The sequence below is a fragment of the Emys orbicularis genome, chromosome 7 (genome assembly GCF_028017835.1).
Source record: "Emys orbicularis isolate rEmyOrb1 chromosome 7, rEmyOrb1.hap1, whole genome shotgun sequence".
Classification (NCBI taxonomy): Eukaryota; Metazoa; Chordata; order Testudines; family Emydidae; genus Emys; species Emys orbicularis.
In genome coordinates this window covers 130,088,953-130,115,807 of record NC_088689.1, presented here as the reverse complement: position 1 = coordinate 130,115,807, position 26,855 = coordinate 130,088,953, and the positions used below count along the sequence as shown (strand labels likewise).

At 41.4% G+C, this 26,855-nt stretch overlaps 1 protein-coding gene across 2 annotated transcripts in view; it reads left to right on the top strand.

Moving 5' to 3' along the window:
• PXK (PX domain containing serine/threonine kinase like) overlaps positions 1-26,855 on the top strand; it is a 52,038-nt gene that overhangs the window by 2,096 nt on the left and 23,087 nt on the right. The window contains exons 2-7 of one of the 2 annotated variants that reach the window (XM_065408300.1): positions 8,423-8,473; positions 11,659-11,706; positions 19,468-19,654; positions 23,957-24,034; positions 24,469-24,542; positions 25,003-25,077. In XM_065408300.1, the coding sequence (XP_065264372.1) occupies positions 8,423-8,473; positions 11,659-11,706; positions 19,468-19,654; positions 23,957-24,034; positions 24,469-24,542; positions 25,003-25,077 (513 nt within the window). Of the gene's footprint in view, positions 1-8,422; positions 8,474-11,658; positions 11,707-18,815; positions 18,866-19,467; positions 19,655-23,956; positions 24,035-24,468; positions 24,543-25,002; positions 25,078-26,855 lie in introns of those variants that run through there. The other variant, XM_065408301.1, reaches the window with a different exon arrangement.

Sequence of the window (26,855 nt, the reverse complement as noted above, 5' to 3'; positions counted from 1 at the left end):
GGATTCTAATGTAAGTGACAACATATGGTTAAATTCTGTCCACAGTTCCATCTGTGCAAGTCCAGTGAAGATGAGGCTGCACAGGTGTAACTGGGGGCAGAATGTAGCACTCTGATTATGATGCTTAGCCAGAAAGAACCCAGTTTGACTTTCAGCTGCCAGGCTCATTTTCCTGTGATGTATTTACACCTGACACCATTTTCTTAAAAACTGAGCAGACTTGGTCTGGGGTCATTGATACCCAACAACAATGGAATTCCGTAATGCTATTTTTATAGGCCTGTTCTTGGAGTATAACTGCACTTTTAAAAACTGTGTTTACCATGGTATTATCAAGCAGTACCATGGTACAGAATCAGAGAAAAGGAGACCTGTATGGTATCACATGTTTCAGAGCTTTACCCACTTAGCAGGGAACGGGGATGCAAGAGATGAGGCCAGGTGTACTTCCACAGCAGCAGGTGCATTGGTAAGAGACTTGTTTTGAACATTAAGGGGTGTGTCCTTCAGCCTTACTCATTGTTTAGATGCACGCATATCATGACAGCAGGCTTCTGACTTATTCCTTGTGTCTGGTGAACGTGAGTTTAGAAGTCATGACTAGTGGTTCACAAGGCCAGGGCTCTAAATTCTGAGCTGTGTTCAAACTTGCATTATAACCAAAGCTATTTTAGGTATACTTTCTGACAAACCTTTTACCTGTCTTCGTAAACTGAGATGTGTAAGCGTGTTTAGTTGCATGAGAGATTATGTAATTTGTTTCCCTGTGCTACCAAGCCAGATCCCAGTTTCATTGTGGGTGATTTTCCCCCTCCCCCCATTTAACTGTTTTCAACACCATTTATTACAATCCCTTACAAGTACAAAGATAACAATAGCTTTTTGTGTCTTTTCTTTTGGTTTGTTTGTGGTGGTGTGTTGGTTTTTTTGGTTGATTCTCTAGCAGGAATTTAATTTAAAAAAACACCAAGAGTTCTGTTGTACAGAAAGCACTCAAAAGCAGTTTTCTATCCCAAATACTCGGTGTGATGTGACTTCCATGTGTGGGATTTCAGTAGCAAGTACTGTGACCCTTTGATCATTTGTCTTTGTACTTCCGTTTTGTTAATTCACATTGGGGAAGATTCTGATAGTAATTCTGCTCTTCACCAGAAATGCACAAAAGATCAGAATGCAGTAGCACTGTGCTTTTGATTTAAAAGCTGTTGGGGGTGCATGTATTTCTAATAGCTTTTATGGTAGAAGCACTGTCGTTAAGAATTAAAATAAAATGGTCTTGAGGTGTGCATAGTACAGATAGTTTACATAGAGGCAGCGTGGGGTAATGGCTGAAACAAAATAGCGGGTGCCAAAGCAGTCTGGATTTCCTATTTGACATAAAGCTACTACCCTGTCATCTCGCATATCTGACCTTATCCCCTTGTTTCTGAGCTGGGAAACTGGGTGAGAGCAAGAAGTAATTGATATATAGTGCATCTGATTTGAACTTTTATGGGGAAATTAAATTACAGTAACAGATCCCAAGTGTAGCGGCAGGATTCTCTCCAAGAAGAGGCACTTGCAACTATTCCTCCCCCAAGATGTCTTGACGGAGGACTAGTTGCATTTTACTGTATTCCTGACATAATGAAGACACAGGGTGGTGGTTATGTTTTATTAATAGGAAGACTAAGTGAAACTGAATGGAAAATACTGAATGAAATAGGAAGACTAAATGAAAACCCCTTCAGGCTTTCCAAGAAAAGGCCCCAACAGGAAGAAATACTCGCTATAAATGTGTTTATCCTCTACAAATACATGGAGAGCAAAATCTTCATAAATTAGCATTGCCCTATAGTAGATCCGAAAAGGGGGCTATAAATAAACCTGTTGTTCATTTGCCAGTGATATATTCTATCCATAATTTAAGGGGATGTGGCCACATTAAAAATAATATTAAACAACAATTAAAATCCTTATCTGTGATACTGATGGCATCTAAGATTATTAAAGCAGAAAATTTGAAAAATTAGGGTTTTTTTTGTTTGTTTTTTGTTTGTTTTTAAATCTTGCATCTGTTGGTTTGAACAGTGAAAATAGTTTCCTCTTTTGAGTCTGAAACTACTAAGTCACCTAGTGTTGTAATAGTTGGGCTGCAAATGCTGTGGGGATTGCTTAAAAACTTTCCATTGGATTTATCAAAAATGAAACACCCTCTTCCATAGCTCTTACAAACCAAGATCTGGGTCCAGATTTGATTTAATGTTGTTGCTTTCATATGACATCCAGGCTAGGAATACTCTGTAAAGTTGTTATAGGCTCCAGAAATGGTCAGAGTTTTGAATAAACCAGTGACCTATAAGATAAAGGTGATGAATTGCAGGGGAAAAAAATCTCTAAACCTGGTAAGATACAAAGTGCAAGACAAAAACTAGTGATGGGGAAACTTAAAATGGACTCTTCTAGTGGATTAGCCCGCTTCTGTTAAATTAGGTCAAGTACAACAGTTTGGATAGTATGACATTAAAATATTGGGGAAATGTAAATTTAATGGCATTGAATAGAATTATACATTTGGCACCAGACTGATTCCTATTTCTTGTAGATGAGGAGGAAACTTCAGCATGAATATCCACTATGAATGTTTGATTTAGTCAGAAACCGAAGCGGGAATGAAATTGGTATTTGAAATGTTCGGACAAAAGTTTGCACTTCATGGTAATAAATGTAACTCTCTCACTTGACCGAGAACACACACAAACATCTTAAACTTGTACCAAGTGGTGTTGTCTGTCAGAAAAATGGCTATAAAATCACTATAAAAGTTACACTCCCTCAGCAGACTGGCTCCCCATGTGTCCTAGGATCTTTTGAGTAGATACAGTTCAATGTCAGTTAGCACTGTGGAGCCAGTACATATATAGGGTTCTCTTCAGCTTCATGCTGCAGCAACAAAATTGTCATCTGACTTTTGATTTTTGACTCTTGATTGCTAGTGAAGACTGAGGAGACAGCACCTGTCTCTCAAACAAAAACAAACCAAAAAAGAACTTGATTTTTTTTTCTTCAAGTTTCTACACTGAAACAAAAAAATCACAGTACATATATATGTAGATCGTTTTGCTTGTGGATTGATAGCACTTGATCTGGAAGTCCTTAAGTGAGAATATATAGAACACCATGATCTAACTTTTAGAGAGCTCTTTTTCTGATTAAACACAATGTAAAAATTCTAGGATTTCTTAGCATGTATAATTGGACATAGCTCATTCCATGTATCAATATTTACCATGTATATACTCTTTAATTTTGAACATCAAATCAATTTGTATTTCATATAAATTTCAATGGCACTTCATATAACCCTCTGGGTATAAGGCCTGATCCTACAACTGGATTTGATTTCATCGGGGCTTTTTAAATTCTATTCTGTATAGGTTCTTATACCACTCTCATCACTGTAGTATCTGAGTCTCTTCTAATAGTGCATTAACCAGTGTGACTAACATGTCACATAGCTTCTTGTGAACATAGTGGTCCAGTTGCAAGATCTGCTCTTAGCAAGTCAGACAATACTAGTGTACCAAGAATGGATCTAATTTCTTTAGCAGGCAAAAGTCTTCCTGTTCTTGAATTTCCTTTCAGTTGGATCAGAATCGTGTCCAATGTGTTTTAAGGTAAAATACTTGTAAAAGAGGCCTAATAACAAGATACCGTGTTCTGATAGCAGAGGCCTTTTCAGCAGAAAGGCTTTAATGGATTTCAGCTATTTTTAGACGTCTAGTGTTTTTACATGTCCATCTGTAGATGCAAACTTGTTTCTATCATTTTGCTTTTTAAGCCTTAAATGGGAAACTAGTCTCTTTCATGATATTCTCTGCAGATCCCTGTTGCAGGAGTTGCATGCCTGGACCTGCGAGCTGCAGAACTATTTAAAGTAGTAAAACCATTAGGGGTGTGTGTGCGTGTCCTCTCTGGAATCAATTCTTTCCCTGCTTGGTGTATTGTACATTGAAATTACAACAGTGAAGTGGAATTTGCCATTCCATTAGTCTGCTGCTTTAAGGTATCCCAGAAGTTAAAAGCTGAATTAATTCCTCAAAATATATTTGGAAAGCTTCTCTTCTTTGAGTAATGATTAATGGGGACACTGTTTTTAAACATGTAATCATCCCTTTAGTTCATTTTAATTATTCAGATTTTTTAATCTGTCTCTCTAGATCATTATCTAGTATAAAATCACACTACATTTTTCTAAAGCTATAACTTTAGGAAAGGAGAGAATCTCGGTTGTTTAGAAACTCTTGTAGATCCTTGTGCCATTAATTTGCAATGAATTCAGCCTCTTCTCTAACATTTTCCTTTGCTTTGAAACACACAATGGAATCAGCATTAAAGGTGACCATTAACTAAAAAAAACTGAGTTGTGTGTGTTTTGAAGAAAATCTCAAACACAGCCCAACGTAGTTTTGTAAAGTACAGTCATAGCTTAAAAGACAAGATACCTGACTGTTGAACACACAGCTTATTTTAGTGATATCAGCATGGAGGTTTCTAATAGCACTGCTAATTATTATTATTGGTATTACTATAGCACCCAGAGGTCCCCGTGAGGATGGCAGCCAAATTATGTTGGCTGCTGTACGCTCAAAGGAAGAGTCCCTGACCTGAGAGCTACAGTGTACTTAAACTGTATCTGTTGTGTATATAGTCTCAGGGATCAATGCTGCAAGGTGCTGAGTTTGTCCCTATGCCACTGAAGTCTGTAGGAGTCCAAAGTGCGTGGCATCTTGCCGGATCCTTTACAGATGACCTCTAATAAAATTCAAAACACTTTGCGTTAAGGCAAGAGAACTAGCCAGCTCTTCCTTCTTTGGGAAGAGGGACAGCACCTTTTCTCTGCTCTCTCCAAAGTGGTTTCCTTGTTCAGTGAATTTCAATGTCTCTAATTTTCTTCTGCTGTGGTCCTATTTTGATAAATTATTTATGAAATGGTGTGCATATTATAATAAAGTACAGCTGACACGAGCTGCATTGTTTATACTGCATGTAGGCATCACTTTGTGCCAGCAGTATCTTAGATGAGGTGGTTTAATGATGAATTGTGTAATAGTAAACATACTTAGTCCCTTATTAAAGGGACCCACAGGTCTAAGCAGCTTTCATGATTATACTGCTACTTTCCATACTAGAAGATTTCTCAAATAAGCATTTAAAAGGGGCCTTTTAGAACCCCTTATTTAAAAAAAAAAATCTCAATCCAATGTTCTTAAACTAGTATTTTGTTGATGGTTCTTGCTTAATTAGGTTTCCAGTTTCGAGCATTAAAAAGCTAGAAGCTTGAAAAGCCTTTTTTTGGCCTCTGATAAGCTTTTGGCATGAACTGAAGATGACCTGGATTTCTGTACTTTTGTCAGCTTTTCAAACATCCTTGTTATAAAACAGATGAGGAGCGAGGAACCCGTGGAGCAGCCTAACTTTTTTGAGTCCGAAGTTACTTAATAGTGAGTTCATTGTGGAAATGAACGGTATTTCTCAGTCTGACCCAGTGGAGTCAGTGGATTGAGAGAGAGCTGATTGCAGTGGAAGAGGAGGCCTGATGATGAAAAAGTAGCTGGATGGGGCAAGGGGATGTGTAAGATAATTGAGATTTTTTTTTTTTTTTTTTTTTTTGGATACGAATCTGTCTTCTAAGGAATTTTACTGTGGCGATGGGGATAGTGTATTGGAAGGGAGATAAGGGAAGCTGGTGGATGAAGCTGTGTTATTGGTATTTTATTCAGGAAAGAATAGTATTGTATTGAAAGCAATTTTATATTTTCCCAAGCAGTAATCGAATGGAAGCTGTGCCTCCGTTCTGCCGGCCTGAGAGCATTCCTTAGTAGCACAATGAGGTCAGTCCCTGTGTAAACAGTGAGCAGTAGGGGAGATTGGGCAATAACTCTGCTTCCTTTAAAATACTAGTAAAGATGAATGACCAAACCTCATGAATCATCTTTCCCTTACGTTCTTTCAGAGAAACAACTAATGTTCCTTAGAGACTTGCTGAATAAGTGGTTACTACTTTTCCTGTCTGTGTATATATAAAGCAGTCTCTTCCCACTTCCTAAAATACAGATTAGAAATCAGAAAATGAAAAAACCCAACTATTAGCTGTGATTTAGGCATTTCAAGTGTCTGCTTAATTAAACTTTGTTAGACTGGTGTAAATCAGGGTTAACGTTGTTGCCTTTCATTGTACCTGGGTTGGGGATCAGGGCTCTTCTTTGGCTTTGGGGAAAGATAACTAATGTAATTGGGTATATTAATAAGAGGAATGAACATCCCTATGCTGATTTTATGTGGAGAGATACTGCTTGAATAGGCCAAACATTGGCCACACCGGACAGTCTCTATGCAAAAGAATAAATGGACACAAATCTGACATCCGGAATCATAACATTCAAAAACCAGTAGGGGAACACTTCAACCTCTCTGGCCACTCAGTAACAGATTTAAAGGTGGCAATTTTGCAACAGAAAAGCTTCAAAAACAGACTCCAACGAGAAACTGCTGAACTTGAATTAATCTGCAAACTAGATACTATCAATTTAGGCTTAAATAGAGACTGGGAATGGCTGAGCCATTACACACATTGAATCTATTTCCCCATGTTAAGTATCCTCACACCTTCTTGTCAAACTGTCTGAAATGGGCCATCTTGATCATCACTACAAATTTTTTTTTCTCCTGCTGACAATAGCTCATCTTAATTAGCCTCTTAGAGTTGGTAGGGGAACTCCCACCTTTTCTCTCTCTCTGTGTCCGTGTCCGTGTCCGTTCAGTGACGCAATGGATCCTGGGACCAGAGGAAGAATACACTCCAACGTGAGACTTATCTGCTCTCTGTTAATCATGGGAGTGTTTTGTGTGACTCCTTTCTTCTGCCAGAGCCAAAATGATCCACTGGCCCTTGGCTGAGCTGATCCCCAGTGCTGGGAGTTCTCCACAGCTGCCTTGCTGGAGATGAGGAAGCTGCATATTTCTGACTCGGGACATTTTCTCACAATCAGAGGACACAAGTGCTGAACAAGAAAGAGCTGATTGAAGACTTAAGCATCCATGTGCACAAGAGTGGATCTGCATTACTCCGAAGAGTTATTGGAGGACTAGGGATAAAGAGGGAACAATGAGTCTAGTCTGAAGTTTATCTGTACAGTGGATATTTTTTAAACAATGTCCTTTTGGTTTTTGTTTTTAATCTTCATTGGAAAGCTGCTCTAGGTGGAGGGGAGTGCCTGTAGCTATCAACATTGTATCTTTTGGGTTAGCTTCGACTTTTTGGATTGTTGTGACACTGACACACATATATACACACACACACACACACACACACACTCTCCTCACTATATATACACACACACACACACACTCTCCTCACTATATGTTCCATTCTATGCATCCGATGAAGTGGGCTGTAGCCCACGAAAGCTTATGCTCAAATAAATGTGTTAGTCTCTAAGGTGCCACAAGTACTCCTGTTCTTTTTGCTTGAATAGAATTCATCCATATGCTTTGCTGTGTGGGAGATTTGGGTTTCTCTAGTTCTGAGAAGGGATGAGCAAAATCAGGAGATGGGTATGCACAAAGAAATAAATACACTTCAAAAGTATCCCACAAAAAAAAAAAATTTCAAAGGCCCTATTTCAAGAGGGACGGTGTAAAGATGAATGTGGAAATAAAGGGAAAGACTGAAAAGAATTAAGTCCAAGGAACGTAAAGATGGGTGGGTAAAAATCAACAGTACTTAAAATATACATGTGGTTCAAGAGATTTTAGATTAACTATATATTTTGTCTGTAAGCAATGAAAATGAGCTATGCATTGGAAATGAAACACTGCATCAGGAGTAATAGAAGTGTGCTAGTTATTCAAGCTTATTACGCTGTATTTAACCCCTTCATCCACTCACCTAAGCTTTCTATAGTACTTTTTGCATTCAGCAGCAATGAGTGGTAGTAAAGTTGGGAGTAATGAGCTGGAGTTTGTTCAGCTATGAAGGTGGCTGTAATTCCAGGAGATATCTTACAAGTTAGATCTTTGGGGAACAGATTTTTCTTCAGCTTTTACTGGCTGAGTTAACAGGAGGGTATGCATTCAATATTGTCTCTCATTACGTAAATGAAAGTGCTTAAATGCTTCAGAAACCTGTACGCTCTTAATATTCAGTTTCACCTTTCAGTGTGTTCTAGAGATGGGTCTGAACGAGACCCCTGATCAGAACAGTTCCCAGCTGGGAGGTTTTAAATCTAAATCAGAATTTTCACCATTTCTGAGCTTTTCCAAATTTCATAGTGGTCAGTTTAAATCCATTATAAAGAGAAGACTGACTATGCATTCACACTTTGAGTCATTAGTTCCTGTTTCTAATAACTTTCTCCATTGTTTTCCCTCTCATTTCTAGGAATACATAATTCGTGTGCAGAGAGGAATTTCCATGGAAAACAGTTGGCAGGTAATCTCTCTAAATTTTGGTTCACTTAAACAGAACCTCTTCCTAAGCAGAGGTGGATTACAGTTTTGTGGGGCCCCTCCCTACCCCTTCCTCCTGCAGTTGTCCCTCCCCACACCTGGCATTCCTGCCAAGGAGTGGGCTTGGGCGCGAGGGCTTCCCCCATTCCCTGGCAGGAGTGTCGGGTGGGCTAGGGGAGTGCGGTCAGGGTACCCATTTTTCCGGGGTCCCTGGGCACAGGCCCCATTGGCCCAGTGGCTAATCCACCACTGTTCCTAGGAAAAGACCTGGATTCATCCTGGCTAGTCTAATTCTAGCTAGAGACCAAATACTATTTGAGAGTGAGTCAGGAATGTGAAATGCTTGAATGTGTTTGGTTGCAAACTGTTTCTAGTATCGGTATTAATTAGCATGAAGGCTTCATTTCAGTGTTTAGGTCTTCCAGATAACCAGTGCATGTGACCTGCTTTCTTATATCTATATGACCTAAGATACAACACCAAGGCCCATTTTGTGCCAACTGTTACCCGTTGTCAGTGGGACTACTTGTCCCAACAACAGTGGGCGATATCCATAAGTAAAGTTTGGTGAATCCGTCCTTTAGTTTCTGTGACAATTCTACCAGTGGACACAGAACAAAGTCTTCATGTTGATCTCATACATGCTTTCCTATTTATTTATTCATTTATGTCATCAGTAGATAGAATAATCTAGGATGCTTTACGTTGTTTGCTCTAGTTTTGGAAGCAAGTTTTGGTGTTTTTATTCCAGGAAAAAAAAAAACTTTCTATTTCCATATTTAACCAAAACTTCTGAAAGTTGTGATTGTTAGAGGAACACTTTTTGTCTGACCTCTTCATCTTAGAAGAAGACGTGGCTGTGGTAATTACAGAAGACCTCATTGTCTTCTGCCATTGTGGATATTCTAGGCCAAACAAAGAATAATCTGTGCAGTGTGTTCCTATTGCATATCTATATGCAAGTGTTTATAGATGGTATTTGTTTTTAAATCTAAATTATGGGGTCTGAATAGTCTGCCAGAACCTGCCTTCCAGCTAGTAGTGGAACCATTGTCTTGTCCAGGCTATGCTGTAATAAAAATAAGTGGTGGTGATGATGATGATATCCTGTGAAGAGCTGGTGAGCATCCATTGCTATCAGATAGAGACTTCCTGGGGAAGGTCAAGTTAAGGACTTCAAAATCATAGATTCAAAATTTAGAAAAAAATGTTGCTTCTAGGATGGGAAAATCAGAAGGTGTCTGCAAACACCTATAATGAAGCTGCTCCAATATAATATTACAGCTAGGAAGCTGTATTGATGGAAGTTGAAGCAAGACCAATTCAGACTGGAAATAAGGTGTACTTTTTTTAACCGTGAGAGTAGTTAATCACTGGAATAATTTACTAAGTGTCGTGGTGCATTCTTAGTTAAGAATAAAATTCAGACACATAGAAAAACATAAACTGTTGAGCAATAGTCAACATGGTTTCTGTAAAGGGAAATCATGTCTTACTAATCTATTAGAGTTCTTTGAAGGGGTCAACAAACATGTGGACAAGGGGGATCCAGTGGACATAGTGTACTTAGATTTCCAGAAAGCCTTTGACAAGGTCCCTCACCAAAGGCTCTTACGTAATTAAGTTGTCATGGGATAAAAGGGAAGGTCCTTTCATGGATTGAGAACTGGTTAAAAGACCGGGAACAAAGGGTAGGAATTAATTGGTCAGACCAATCCTATTCAACTTATTTATAAATGATCTGGAGAAAGGGGTAAACAGTGAGGTGGCAAAGTTTGCAGATGATACTAAACTGCTCAAGATAGTTAAGACCAAAGCAGACTGTGATGAACTTCAAAAAGATCTCACAAAACTAAGTGATTGGGCAACAAAATGGCAAATGAAATTTAATGTGGATAAATGTAAAGTAATGCACATTGGAAAAAATAACTCCAACTGTACATACAATATGATGGGGGGGCTAATTTAGCTACAACAAGTCAGGAAAAAGATCTTGGAGTCATCGTGGATAGTTCTCTGAAGATGTCCGCGCAGTATGCAGAGGTGGTCAAAAAAGCAAACAGGATGTTAGGGATCATTAAAAAGGGGATAGAGAATAAGACTGAGAATATATTATTGCTCTTATATAAATCAATGGTACGCCCATATCTCGAATACTGTGTACAGATGTGGTCTCCTCATCTAAAAAAAGATATACTGGCACTAGAAAAGGTTCAGAAAAGGGCAACTAAAATGATTAGGGGTTTGGAACGGGTCCCATATGAGGAGAGATTAAAGAGGCTAGGACTCTTCAGTTTGGAAAAGAGGAGACTAAGGGGGGATATGATCGAGGTATATAAAATCATGAGTCATGTGGAGAAAGTGAATAAGGGAAAGTTATTTACTTATTCCCATAATACAAGAACTAGGGGTCACCAAATGAAATTAATAGGCAGCAGGTTTAAAACAAATACAAGGAAGTTCTTCTTCACGCAGCGCAGTCAACTTGTGGAACTCCTTACCTGAGGAGGTTGTGAAGGCTAGGACTATAACAGCATTTAAAAGAGAACTGGATAAATTCATGGTGGTTAAGTCCATTAATGGCTATTAGCCAGGATGGGTAAGGAATGGTGTCCCTAGCCTCTGTTTGTCAGAGGATGGAGATAGATGGCAGGAGAGAGATCACTTGATCATTGCCTGTTGGTCCACGCCCTCTGGGGCACCTGGCATTGGCCACTGTCGGCAGACAGGATACTGGGCTAGATGGACCTTTGGTCTGACCTGGTACGACCGTTCTTATGTTCTTATTCTCTATCATTGGCAGTTTTTAAATTGAGATTGGATGACTTTCTAAAAGGTCTGGTCTAGGAGTTTTTTGGGGAAAGTTCTGTGGCCTGAGTTATTATACAGGATGACAGGCTAGATGATCAATGGTCCCTTCTGGCCTGGGGATCTATGAATCTTGCAAGATTAGACATCACAGTGAGCAACTCTTCTCTCTTTCTCTCCACTTGCTGGCATAGACTCCTAGAAAGCAGTGTAAACCCAGCAGTCTTGCATTTATACAGAGAAGCTTAGTGAAACCAAGATTGCAATAGGAATTGTTTCCCTCATGCAGTTTAGATTTTATGTTGCAGGATTTTTTGATAACTAGTGTGTTGCTTCAGTACTGCCTTTTATGTTTTGCAGATTGTGAGAAGATACAGTGACTTTGATTTGCTTAATAGTAGTTTGCAGGTAAGATTCCCCCCCCCCCCACCAGATATATAACTATAATTCTAACTACTATATTATATTGTATTTTAAATACATTTGCTTTCTTTGTATACAACAATGAAGAGAACGGAGACAGCATCAAACTTACATGGCTGGAAATGAAATGACTTAAGTTTTAAAATTATAAACTGACATTTTTGAACAAGGAGAAATGCTGAGCTATTTTAGGTTTTACCGTGGGAAATGTTGGTTGTAACCTCTGTGACCAATTTCAATCTAAAGACAGGAGATTGGCAGATATTGACTCTTTCCCTTCAGTAATGTGACTTGTTCTGGTTTGGTGTACTATTATTACCCCTTCTTTCTTTGACTCGCACAAAACAGAGGCACATACTGACCTTCTTAATTCAGCACAGAAGTGCTATGTATCTCATTATTTGTCTTCCTCTAAAAGCACTTCCAGATGCTGCTTATCATGTGATGGATTTCTGTATCCTTGCAAAGCGTTCCTCAGTTAAACACTGAATTGACTGTTTTTTTTGTTTTGTTTTTCTTTTCTTTTTTTAGGACAGTAGTTTCTTTTAGTTTGCGTAGGAAAAGGCAAAGTGTGTGTGGGATGAGGGGCAAGCAGAGGCTAACATTTACAGGAAGGATGCTTGTGGTTCCAGGATTTCTTAGTTTAACACCAGACAAATAACACATGAATTGAGCACTATTGGTATTTTAAGAATAGATTTGATCTGTCACTTTCTTCTCTTCTCCCCCCCCCTCCCCCCCCCCCCCCCGTCACATGTAGTGTGACTACAGGACCTTAAGGCTGTTTCTGATTTTCATTTCCTTGTTGGTTTTAAAAACCTGACTACTTGGTGAAGTCTAGTGAACAAGAATGGGCAAGAATATTGAATTGTGCTCATGATATGAGCAACATTAAATACAGAAGCAGAGATGACCGTGCAGAGGGTAGAAGATAGACTTGGGACGAAATTCAGACTCAATTTAAGCAGGAGTAACTTAATTGAGTTATATGGGGTTATCCACCAGGTCTGAATTTGCACTCAAGATTTTGTATGACCACTATTAATTGACCAACTTTACTTTCTTCTTTTGTCTTCTACAGTCCAATCCTGCACTCCTTAATCAGGAAAAGCTCCCACTGTCTTCATTTGATCTAACTGGGAATTTTTCCTGAGTACGGAATCCAAAATTGGGCCCTTAATATACTGATACAGCATACAATGTTCATGACTACTCTGTTAGGTTGTGTATATCTTGGCATGTATTAGCTGTGTTCAGCCCAAACATGACTTCAGCAGGAGACGACTGGATTCCATCAGTTTTTCAGAAGAGAGCACGTATGTGGGAACAGAGCAGTTTAAAAAACAACCCCCATGAGCAGGAAAAGAAAATCCTTCTGAATGGACAAACCCTGTGACTTTCCCTCCTAGTCCTGTGTGTAGGCTGATAGTCACTGTTCTTTAAAATGCATACTACTTCCTAGAAGAGAGAAATGGAGCATGCTTGTGACAAAATTGCTATCTACAACACCTGACTGGTAAAAAGCTGGTGTAATGTATTCTACAAAACTCTAACTGAATAATTGCACCACGGGGACACCTGAGGTAAAAAGAGATTGCTTGTGGGGAAGGAACAAGGCTGTTGGGGATTGTAACTATTTTTTGCATTGGCAGAAACATCTGGAATTATTCTTTGAGGTGGTGGGCAGATGCCCCAGCCAGGGCAGTCTCAGTTAAGCCCAAATGCTCACATTATGTTCAACACATCTTTCCTCAGAAGCGGTTTTAGTAAATAACAGAAGATTGAAAAAGGTCAAAGTAATAAAAGATGCTTAGTAACAGACCTTCCCGCTATCTGTAAGCTGGGAGGAGGGAGAACATATCCTCTAGGAGGCACAGCACAGAACTTGAAGCATAGTGGGAAGGAGGGGTCCCTAAAGTGACTTTAATTCAGTTAGGATATCTCCATTATAAAAAAAACCCAATCTCCTAGGACTGGACGGGACCTTGAAAGGTCATCGAGTCCAGCCCCCTGCCTTCACTAGCAGGACCAAGTGCTGATTTTGCCCCAGATCCCTAAGTGGCCCCCTCAAGGATTGAACTCGCAACCCTGGGTTTAGCAGGCCAATGCTCAAACCACTGAGCTATCCCCCCCCCCCCCCCGCTTCCCAATCTTTTTTTCATTTGCGGACCCCTAAACATTTTGAATGGAGGTGCGGACCCCCTTGGCTATTTTAGATGTAGTCTGTGGACCTCCAGGAGTCCACGGACCACAGGCTTTAAACCATATATTGGCTGCAGTGTTGTCAGGAATCTCTGCAGTGTTGGCTGCTGTGTAGCACTGCCCCAACACATCCCTTCTAGCCCCGCCCTCTGTGCCAAGGCTTGTGGGGCAACACTCAGGGAAATGGGGCATATTAAGGTTATTTTTTCTTCCTCGTGCTTCACTGAGTTATGTAAAATAACTCCAGCATTGCATACACGTGTACACTTTCTAATTCTTTAAGAAGCACAGTCCCTAGTTCTTTCCAAAACTCCCAACAGCACCATCTTGTATAGAAATGTTCAGGCCCTGTGACTGACCTTGGGAATTTAAAAAAACAAGCTTAAACCCCTCCTGTAGAGATGGAAGCTAATTCAGAGTAAAATTGCCTATGAAACTTTGACCTATTCCTGGAAAAGAGAAATGAAGCTTCTCTTGGACTTAAAGCCATAAGCCACCCATGTTCTTTACTGACTCACTTAATTCTTGACCTGTTTATTGCCTGTTGCTTCAGGATGTTGTGCTTGGATGTTTTCCTGAGCTTGGAACTGTTGTGGATTTTTATGTTGTCTGTACTGCCTTGTTACCGGACACTTCTTAAAAATAGCGAGGGCTGAGATTTTCAAAGCTGACTGACTAGAGGATTTAGCCACACTGCTCCCATTGAAATTAATGGGAGACTTGTGGCTAAATCTCCAAACTGCATTTGAAAATCTCAACCCGAGTCTCCTTGAGTGTACTGGATTGAAAAGCTTCTCGCAATCCATCCTATATATCTTCTTTTTACTTTAAGATTATTTAGTGTAGAAGTGTGGAAATTGTATGTCACGTGATCTCCATTTTGTTGAGAGAACTCCTCAGACCATTCTCTGCCAAGGGAGCAAATGACTTGCTGTAACAAGGCACTCTAAATTATCAACAGAGATCTCTAAGAAGAACACTCTGGTTTGAAGATAAGAGTGTTAAAACATTGGCCCATCTCTGGCAAAAATCCCATTGGCTGCAGTGGGTGCTTTACTTCTCTAAGTGCTGAATTAGGGCCCAGGGTAAGTATTCCCTCAGGCCCTAAAGCACATACATAAATCTTCGTAGGGTCAGGGCCTCACTGAGGTGCCTTTCCATAAATATGATCCCAGTCCCCCAGTGGTTTGGCAGGTGGGGTTGCAGAAGTCCAAGGTGAAAATACTGGGCTTGCCTTAAATATTCAAATTTGTTTTCCAAATCAAGGAACTAAATCTGCCCCAGGAGCATTTGGAGAAAGTTTGAAAATGGTCACCTAAAACTAGAGCCCCTTCGCTGTAAAGCAGTGGCTAACCCTCAGGGGCAGAGCCTTATGGCTGTGATCTGACATGGTTTTCTATTGATTGATTGCACTTCAGAAATCAGATGCATTTTCTGTTTAGAAGCTTTGCTGTAATTCTTTAATGCTGGTGGAATCTTGGTGCAGGTTCTCAGACTGACGTGTGTGTGTGTGTATGTGTGTGTGTGTTTGCTTAGCCTGAAAGGGAGACGTTTTTTCCCTCAAGTAGGAGGGTGAGCATGTGGGGAAATGCACAGTGGTTAGGATGCTTTGCATGCGTTCCAGTAACTTAGGACAGTCACATAACCTTATTTTTCCTACCAACATTTTGTCAGCTACTGATTCATAAGAACAGCCATACTGGGTCAGACCAAAGGTCCATCTAGCCTAGTATCCCATCTTCTGACAGTGGCCAATGCCAGGTGCCCCAGAGGGAATGAACAGAACAGGTAATCACCAAGTGATCCATCCCCTGTTGCCCATTCCCAGCTTCTACCAAACGGAGACTAAATTAATGGAGATATCCTATCTCTTAGAACTGGAAGGGGCCATGAAAGGTCATTGAGTCCAGCCCCCTGCCTTCACTAGCAGGACCAAGTACTGATTTTGCCCCAGATCCCTAAGTGGCCCCCTCAAGGATTGAACTCACAACCCTGGGTTTAGCAGGCCAATGCTCAAACCACTGAACTATCCCTCCTTAGAAGGGAGTCCCCGACCACCACCACCTGTCTCCTCCTCTTGGGAGTGGTGGTGGTGGAACCCCCATCCCTAGGACAATGCATCCCATGCCTTCCGGCATCGGCAGCCCAGCCCCGTTCGTTCCCCTGCGGGACCCGAGTGGGACGGGGGGGCTGGGGCCTGCTGCCCCCACTCCGGGGCCACCGCGGGATAGCACCAGCTGGGCAGCAGCCCAGACGTGACTGGCCAGGGGCTGGGCGCAGCGTGCGCTGCTAGATCCCCACAGCAGGCCCAGGCTCGGGGGGTTCGGGCCCGGGTGTCCGAGCCACAGCTGCCGAGCTTGGCCATCGGCCGCTTCCTCCTCCCGCGGCAGTGGGAGCTGCAGCAGCAGCTGCTCCCGAGTCCCGCTGCCCGGGGGGGAGAACAGCTGCCGCCAGACCCCGCGGGCCGCCCCCCTCCTCTCCCTACCGCCCAACTGAGTCCTGCCTGCTCAGGGCCAGGCCGGACTCTCACTCCCCCTGGCCCCGCGCTTCCCCTGCGTCTCCGGGGCCTCCCTCCAGAGCTTGTGGAGGAAGGGTGGTTTTTTGGCCCCCTCCCCTCGCCCCCCCCCCGCGTCCCGATATTTGACTTGGGTGATCTGGTCACCCTAGGTTAGATGCTCCCATTAATATATGTTCATAGCCAGAGGTCGGAGCAGAAAAGAGGCAAAATGGAGGGGTTTCCAGAGCCTTTTATATCTTCTGCCATGTGGAGGAAAACCCATTGTTTCAAACAAAGCCCTCAGCACAGCTAGTGGAAAATTACAGCAGACTATAGTGTTTGGAGTCATCTGGGCAGGTCACATGTCCACGCATGAAGGTTTGGACACAGTAGAAGCCATTAACTATACCCCAAACAGCACATTTGCAGGACAGTCCATTCAGTGTAGTTGGGTGTCTCCCATGGTGCGTTATCAGTTAAGTGTTTCTTGATAAGCCACTTAATTTGAATACTGCCTCCAAGATGTGCTGGCTGACTACCTTGTGGGCGTTACCCCAGGAGCAAACATTTGAAATCCAGGTATAGAGCCAATATTCATAACTTCAAATACAAAAATGATACATGCATACAGATAGCATAATCATAACCAGCAAATCATAACCTTTCCATAGACATCTTACATGCCACATTTTGTACAAAATATGTTGCAAATATATAACAGTGGTTGCAACAATGATCTATATGGTCATATTTTAACTAGATAATGACCAGATCTGCATGCAGTATTCAAGATGTGGGCGTACAATGGATTTATATAGAGGCAATATGATCTTTTCTGTCTTATTATCTATCTCTTTCTTAATGATTCCCAAGATTCTGTTTGCTTTTTTGACTTTGCTGCACATTGAGTGGATGTTTTCAAAGAACTATCCACAATGACTCCAAGATCTCTTTTGTGAGTGGTAACAGTTAATTTAGACCCCATTTTATATGTATAGTTTGGATTATGTTTTTCAATGTGCATTACTTCGCATTTATCAACATTGATAATGCCAGGGCATGTGAAGGGAGGAGCAGGGAAAGGTTGAGGGCATTGCCTCCTCTCGCAAAAAGTGATGGTTTCCTCCAGCTTTTTAAACTGTCCCTATTTTTCCAACTGGTGGAAGTGAGAAGTGAGGATGGTATAACCACCAAAAGTTCCCCCCTTCTTTCCACTTTCCAGTTTGAGCATTTGGAGGTGGTGCGGGGAAGTGTCCCCCCAGTGCCGTAACTGTTTTCTTTAGAAAAGTAGCTATTGTGCACACACAACTTTTCTTTTTCTGCAACGCTGTCATACAGTCTCCTCATGCCAAAGCTAGCCTTCACTTTGCTTTGCAGGTTAATAGGTGCACCCCAGTCCCTGAACCCCCTTGAAGTCTTCCCCTGTGACATCCAGCCTGTCACTAGCTACTCACAGAAATACCAGGTTTGCTATCCCCAAGCACTATCCTTCCTCAGAGAAGGATAGAGGTGTCCTTAGGCTTTCTTCTCCTTATAGTCCCCAAAATTCATTGTGTTCTTCCTAAAGTCAGCCCCCCCCCCCCACACACACACCCTTGTTCTCTGGTGTGCTGAATTCATGTTGACTGCGTACGCAAATAGAGCTTCCATTGTTTGATTTGCATGTGAACTGAGGCAGACAGATGAATATACATCCTTTGTCTGATAGAAACCTGTTTGTCAACCCTGCCTTGATTCAGACGCTTTCAGGAATATATTTTATATGTGCCTGCAACTTCTGACATGGTATTTGTGCATACATTTCACAACGATATGGATGATCAGTGTGATCCTGGCTTTCGTTTAAGATCTTACATGATATTCTTTACGGATAAATGGTGGTGGTGTGCTAGGAGTAGCGAAAACAATGAGGAGTCCTTGGCACTTTAGAGACTAACACATTTATCTGGGCATAAGCTTTCGTGGGCTAGGGTTATAGGCCACGAAAGCTTATTCCCAAATAACTTTGTTAGGCTCTAAGGTGCCACAAGGACTCCTCATTGTTTTTGCTGATACAGACTAACATGGCTACCCCTCTGATAGGTGTAGTGAGTTTGTCAGGCCTGTTAAGAGGTGCTGTTATAGAACAGGGAACCCTTTGCCAGCTGGCGCCATGGGCCTCTGTGACACAGACACCTGGTTTCTTAAGGATTTCTCCCATGAAGGCTCAGTAACTGTGAGGCATCTGCTTTGATTTGCTGAACAGGGATGTATTGGAAAGAATGGATACAAAATAAATTATTCGTCATATGATGTAAGAAGATCTAAATACTGTTCAACCTACATTTGTTTTTCAAACAGAATCTTTTGATTTCTTTAAAATAATACCTCGCATTTCTGCAGCATCTTTCATCTGATGAGCTGTAAGTGCTTCATGAACATTAACTGAAGCCTCACAACATGTAGGTAAGGAGTATATAGTGATCCAGCACTAGAATAACAGCTCTACCTATATAATGTTACACAGCAAAAATGTTTGGAATGGGATGTGAAGAATATCTCATATTATTGAACCTGCAAGTTAAAAGCCCTTACTGCCAGCTTCTTTAAGTCCCAATAATGGTAGTGGTTGAATTAGAAACTATTCTCAATCTGTGCACAAGTTAAATAGGAGAGAAGAAAGTTTGCCAAGAGCATACACTAGGATGTAATGTTGGTTTGTGCTATGACATAGGTATGCTGAGAAAACACAATGCTTTATTCTCATTTTGTTAGTGTGGCTCTTGCACTTAAATCTCCTGGCACTTTTGGTGGTGGTACATATACAAATCTCTACATTGTGAGATGAGAGTACATATCAGACTATTTCAGCGCTGTACAAACACAGAACTTAAAGCAAAATAACAATATAGACTTTCTGTATATTCACTTTTTAAAAATTACCTGGTTCTTAGAACAGCACAAAACTAGTGTTTGTGTTTTATGGCTCAATTATTTACCGCCATGAGACATTAGAAGAGGAAGTTTTTGATATTATCTTCCCTATTTTTTTTTTTTTTTTTTAAAAGATCTCGGCTCTAAGTCTACCTCTACCTCCCAAAAAGTTGATTGGGAATATGGATCGTGAATTCATAGCTGAAAGACAGAAGGGACTCCAGAACTATCTCAACGTCATCACTACCAATCACATACTGTCCAATTGTGAATTGGTAAAGAAATTCTTGGATCCAAACAACTATTCTGTAAACTATACTGGTAAGTGAAGGATTGTAAAAATGCAGTAATAAATTTACTTGCCTAACAGTTGCTGAGACAAGGGTACAGGAGAAATTTACTCCTTCCTGATACAGAGGACTAGTCTCACCTTATAAATTGTGCCTTAATCCTATTAAGGAGTGATACTGTGGCATAGAAGAGTGAATTTATTCTGAAGTTCCCACATGCTGTCTGTCATGAAGCAGATCTGTGCATTAACTGTACTGTTATCAAGTTTGCAGTTACCACAAAGAGTGGTCAGGACTAAGAGAATCCGTATGAGGAAATGTAACAAGGGGAGACATAAGATTGTACCTAGGGGCAGTTTAAACTAGTGTACCTGAGCTAGGGCAGTGAGCCAAGACACGCAGGGAACTATTTCAGCTTTGCTGAGTACTTTGTGAAGCCCATGGTGCAAATTCCTCATGGTTTCTATAGAGACCCCATATATTACTGTGTACTGCTGTTATAGCTCACAAATTCCTGCCCACTGCATCCTGGGTAGCTGACACTTTCACAGTTAGCATTCTCCATGCCTAGCTCTCCATGTTCTACAGAGGTGGTGCATCTGTAATGGGGATACTAAGGCAGAGGTGGTGATTTGTCCAAGGGCACACAGTGAGCCATTGGGAATAGAATCTTGGAGTCCTGACATCCAGCCCCATGTCTAATTTGCTTTCTTTTAAGGTAGTCCTTTTCTAGAGTGCTGTATAGACTTTCTCATCCTTACAGTAACACGCGGGTGAGAGACGCTTACCCCTCTGTAAAACTCTTCTCATTTAACCAATAAGGGTGAGTGAATTTACCTAGGGTGTCAACTTTCCTTGCTTTCCTCTTCCAAATTCCTCCTTGAAACCCACCTCTGCCAGTAATCCCTCCTGTCGTCTTCACATTAGTAGTAACTGCTACACAGTCTTCTCCTGGGCTGCTGTCCAATGTCTTGTCCTATGTGTACAGTTTGACCTTACACATAGAGCCATGGACTGGCATTTGGGAGATGTGGATTCTATTCTCGGTTTGACCACTGGCCTGCTGGATGGTCTTGGGCAAGTCACTTTATCTCTCTGTGCCTCAACTTTCTTCTCATTAAAATGGGGATAATGATGTTTGCTTCTTGGTAAAGCACTATGAGATCTACTGATGAAAAGCACCGTCAGAGACTTTAAAAGCAGCAAAGAGCCCTGTGGTACCTTATAGACTAACAGACGTATTTATTGGCGCATGAGCTTTCGTGGGTGAATACCCACTTTGTCGGGTGCATGCATCCGACGAAGTGGGTATTCACCCACGAAAGCTCATGCTCCAATAAATAAGTCTGTTAGTCTATAAGGTGCCACAGGGCTCTTTGCTGCTTTTACAGATCCAGACTAGCATGGCTACCCTTCTGATACTTGTCAGAGACTTGTGTATTATTGTATTATGGTTCTACTTTGATTTTAAATTCTTCAGAACAGGGAATGTGTCCTGATCTGTGTAAATGTGTGGCAATGTATAAATATGCATATGACCGGCTTTGATCCTGCACCTTGAGAAATGTTGATCGGTGCATAGTATAAATTGGGAAGGTGGAAACATTGAAGTGTGCATGTGCATGTTTTTAATTCTAATAATAAATTGACCATACTGACTGACATTCTGGGAGCTCACCCAGCTTGTTAGGAGCCAATCCTTCTTCAACATGGACTGCTGCTTCTGGACTTGTATGTTTTTCCCCTTTCTCCATAGTCCAGCACGTAGCAGGCAAGTATGAAAGGAGGAAGAATTTTATGGTACCTGTCCAAACAAGATTTTCCTGTTGGACTTTCTAAATGTTGTTGTCCATACTAAAGCTGCTGGCGATAAATCCTTTTGTGGGAGACTAGGAATATTCTTCAGATCTTGTTGACTGAAAACTCTGTTCTTGCAGAAAATACTAAATGCAGAAGATTCTAAAAAAACAATGACAGCGGCTCTCAAACTTGTTCACAGAGCTCTCGCTGATCACCTGTGGAGGAAGCCTGCTAGCCAAATGGTTCTGGCTTCTCTCCTTGGTTCTAACTTATGTTTCAGTAAAGAAAGCTGAAAACAGGGCTGTCTCCAGGTTTTCTGCCGCCCCAAGCAGCGGGGGGGAATTAATAATAATTAAAAAAAAAAAAAAAAAGCCGATTGGTGGCACTTCGGCGGCAGCTCAGTCGCGTCGCTCCATTCTTCAGCAGCAGCTCAAAGAGGAAGAGAGGGACTGAGGGACCCACCGCCGAATTCCTGCAGAAGACCTGGACATGCTGCCCCAATAGCAGACGGAGTGCTGCCCCTTTGTATTGGCCGCCCCAAGCACCTGCTTCCTTAGCTGGTGCCTGGAGCCAACCCTTGCTGAAAATATTTAATATATGCTCAATATTGCTTCCCCTTGTAACTAGTTGCCATATTTAGCCCCATAGCAGTTAGGTAGCTTTGAAGGGCAATGAGGGAGGTCCTCAGGATTGCAACTAGGAGGAGAAATGGCTTATGTGATTGCAGCTGGAAGGGGAGATGACCAAGAGGCACCCCCTCTGTTGGTGAACCCTAGACCTATAAGATGTGCCGTGTTGATGTAAAATGATAGCCTAATCCACCCCAAAAAGCTGCTTTCAAACGAAGGCAGCCATTCTACAATTTATTTCTGTAGCACTAACCAATGGAAAACCATACCAGAGACGATGTATAGTTTCAATGCCCCTATAAACTGTGAAATGCAAACCTTTATTTTCGTAAAAGCACAACCTAGCAAAGCAGAAACATGCTATTTACTTTTCATTTGTGTCCACGCTCTCCCTGAAATATCCTAGTGCAAGTGTGGCCAAACTGTGGCTTGCAGGCTGTATGCGACTCTTTTCCAGTTAAAGCGCGGCTTGCGGAGCCCCCCCGCTTGCTACCCCCTTCTCCATCTACCTGACTTGGAGGGGTGGGAGGAGCTTGGGATACCTGCCTTGCAGCAGGGGGGCAGGGTAGGGGCTTATGCCCAGCAAGGAGGGGAATCATGGGGCTTCAGCCCTTTGGGGCACACTTGCTGGGGCTCAGGGCTTCACAGCAGGAGTGGGGCTGAGCCCCCTCAGGCGTGCCCCAGCTTTCGAACTTCTGGAGATTGTCCTATACAGCTCTGCGGGTCAGTAAGTTTGGCCAGCCCTGTCCTAGTGTCTGCTGTCTCTGCATACAGTGAACTGCCTTTCCCTAAACCTTCTCTGACATTTATGTTAAGCTATGGAGGAGACCTAAAATATAAGTAATACATTAAAATATCAGCTCATCTAGTTACCACTGAACAAACAGTGGTGATCCTGTAAGAAGTATTCTGACATCCATATTAATTCAGAGCAAGTTCATCAAGATTACTGTTACAGCAAGTACCAGGGGAATTAATAATGATTAAGTCACTGCCTGTGATCTTGGCAGACCCCATTAGTGTGGCATTACTTTAAGTTACTGTTGTACCAATAAACAATGACTGTTGCACCATTTTCCTCTTCTCCAAGCATGTTTCCACAAATGGTCACAGGAAAATAATACACAACGGGTCAAATAAAATCTAAAACCCTGCATCCTTATTCACTCGCACTATTTGTCCCTGTCAAGATCAGTGACATTAGAGAAGTTTCATTGTTTGCCTGCTTTCCCTAATGATTGTTTCTCTTAAATCACCTTATGAACTCTTAACAGAGTTGCCTTTCCAGCTGTGGGGGAGTGCTGTCTGTCTCAAGTAATCTGGAATGGTTTCATTTTTTCATAATTGCTCGCTGGATGCTGCCAGCAGAATGTCTGCAGGGAAGTAAGTGCCTTTGCACTAGTCAGCCCCTGTTACTCTGCAGGAGCAGAGCAGCAAGGAGTAAAATAAATAGATGAATAGTTTGTACATAGTAATGGCAGAATTAAATGTAAGGTTTTAAAATTTGGCATTAAAGATGAATAACAAAGAAATGTCCTATTGTGAGGCAGACCAGACATGGGGAAATCCAAACCATGAGCTTTGGATCTGGATCTGAACTGTCTCTGGGGGTGTCTTGGATCTTGTGGCTTACGCCCATTTCTAGTACAGAGGAAATGTTAGCTCATGAAGTTTTGTGTTCCCTAAGCCAGCTGATTTACACTCTTCTCTTGGAAGATCTAAACTACTTCAGGTTAAAAGCTCAAACACTTTTTAGCCATGTTTTGTGACTTAATTTAATAGAAAAAACAGTTTTGCTGCCTTGTTACGTGTGAAGCAAAGCCTGAATCCCTGGAGTTTGCTTCTGACTCTGAACATTCAGCAATATGTGTATAACTAACCGACTTTTAAAAATCTCTTTGCAGAAATTGCCTTACAGCATGTTTCGATGTTCTTCCGGTCGGAGCCAAAGTGGGAGGTGGTAGACCCACTAAAAGATATAGGTAAGAAATGGGCAGTTTGGGTCTCTGGTCAAGGAGAGACATGGCTGCCATGTTACTGTTCCTGGGGGGGGGGGGAGGCAAGAGAGGGGGGAGTGTCTCTCTTTGTGAAGGAGACTTAATTAAAATGGAGAATTATGGCGGCAGTTTGAGCCAAGTTAGAAGAGCACTATCATTATGTATATGGAACTGAATTTGATGAAGAATTTGGAGTCTTACCACTGATCATACTAAGCATTGAAACCTTAAATTATGTATGTATCTTTCCACATTGACATAATTTTGGTATGTGTTGGTATAATGCCCTACTGATAGAGATCTTTGTAAATCTACAAGAATTTTCTTATTGGAGAAGCATAATAGAGAGTGAGCACATAAACCCTACCATGATTCAGTAGCTTTTTTTAAAAACAAAAATGAAAACTTTTTCCTTCTAGGTTGGCGAATACGTAAGAGGTATTTCTTAATGAGGAGTAAGAATCAACCAAAGGAGCGACTAATGTTAAGCTGGGTATGCTTGCATCTTAAATTTCATCCCACTTTCAGGTTCTTCAAGATAACTATAAATGAACTGGTCAAAGCAGCATTATAAAACACCTCTGTGTGGTTGCCTTCATCCCCAACAAAAGTAATAAATGAATCATCCTCAAGATCTTATTTTAGTGAAGCCTAACTTCATAGTGTGTTATCAGATATTGCATGTGAATAACAGAAACATGTAAACTTGGGTGCTTGGGATCCAGCTCTAAGTGGCAGTGTGAACCAATTGTGAGCTAGTTTAGCTTCTAGAATTTTTCTTTTCATAATGTATAAAGCATTACCTTGCATTAGAATTTTGCCCTCTTTTACTCTAGAGGTAAATTTTTAAGAAGCAGCTGTTTTAGTAACTTGTGAGCAAACTAAGTGAAAATCCTTCTATCTTTTTCTGTATATTAGTCAGCTGATGCCTTACTGTTTGTATTCATTTCTAGGCTGACTTTGGCCCTGATAAATACTTGTCTGATAAAGACTTCCAGTGCGCTGTGAAACTTCTTCCTTCTTGTTCTGTGAGTGTTACTTTGATGACTCTTAAACTGAGCCAACCCAAAACTAACCCTTATGAGGACTAATCCTGAAAAAGTGTATGCAGTCTAATATAAAAATATTGTGTACTGTTATAAAACTGCTTTCATCTGAAGAGCTCAAAGCCTTTGCAAACACTAGTTAAGCCTCCTACACCCTGGTGAGGTAATATATAATCGCCCAAGAAAGTAGCAGTACCAGAAATGTCAGTCATGGCTGCTGTGCTTTTCCTCTTCCTATCTTTCCATAATACTTTGAGTTAGCATCAGCTTTGATTGTAAATGTCCAAGATTTTCAGGCTCTCACAATAGTGCTGTCTATACATTTAATTGTTTAACAACTCATCAGATGTCCTGAGGATCTAATGGATATCAATGAAATGTGTTTTGATCCTCTGTGCTCTGTCTGCAGTCTGTTAGTAGCCTGGAGGCAGTGCTCTTATTTCCGATGTTCCAGGGAACACCACGTGGCAGGATCCAATCGTAGTAACTCTATCTGAATAAGGAATGGTATTTGCTGACCCCAAAGGGAGTCCTGTGCGGCCTGTCTCCGCTTTCAGACTCTCTTGCTTTTTGCTGTGTCACCTTGGGGCTAATTCTTACAGCCAAGTTTTAAATGGGTATGGTTGTTTTTTTCCAATCCTGCAAGCAAAGTTGTCAGCAGAAAGTAAATAGTGCCCACTTGCACTGTTACTCTAGTGAGTGATATTAATTTCTGAAAAGGTTATGAAACTAGTGCTGTGAATTCTTAGTCTTGAACTACCTCATATGCAAATCTAGGGCCTGAGCCCACAAACCCATGAGTAACTTTATCCAGCATAAATAGAGACAAAGTGGCTCAGGTAATATATTTTATTGGACAAATTTCTGTTGGTTAGAGAGACCAGCTTCTGACCTTACACAGAGCTCTTCAGGTCTGGGAAACTTAGACCTTGTCTCTGCTACAAATTACTTCAGTATAACAGATGATTAATCAACACCCCTAAGCAAGGTGAGTTATACTGACCTAAGCACCAGTGTAGACAGCGCTATGTTGGCTGGAGAGCTTCTCCCACTGACATAGCTACTGCTTCTCATGGAGGCAGGAATCATTAAGCTGACAGGAGAGCTCTCTCCCATTGGCTGAGAGCGTCTTCACCAGAAGCACCACAGTGGTGCAGGCTGTAAGTGCTCTAATGTAGACATAACCACATTCGGTGTCTCACAGTTAAACACAAGATGGAACAGATTGTTTAGCATAAATAGTTAATACATATTTCAAGGGACCACTCAAGGTGACCTGGCCCATTAATACTCCTTCAGTCATAGGGAACATAACAGGCCACTTCATTTTAACATGTATTTCAAGGGACCATTCAACTACTTACTTACACTAAACAATCGGTTCCATCTTGTATTTAGCTGTGAGACACTAAGGGCAGGTCTATGGTACAAACGTACATCCATGCAGCAGCGCTGCTGTAGCGTGTTTGGTGAAGACCATCTAAGCCAATGGGGGAGAGCTCTCCTGTCAGTTCAATGACTCTGCAAGAGGTAGTAGCTATGTCAGTGGAAGAAGCTGTCCCGCCATCACAGTGCTGTCTACATGGGGGGGTTAAGGTTGGTATAACTACATTGCTCAAGAGTGTGGATTTTTCATACCCTGGAGCGACCTAGTTATACCAATCTAAGTGTGGTGTCGACCAAGTGTGAGTAAGTTTCCCAGATCTGAAGAGCTCTGTGTAAGCTCAGAAACTTGTTTCTCTAACCAACAGAAGTGGGTC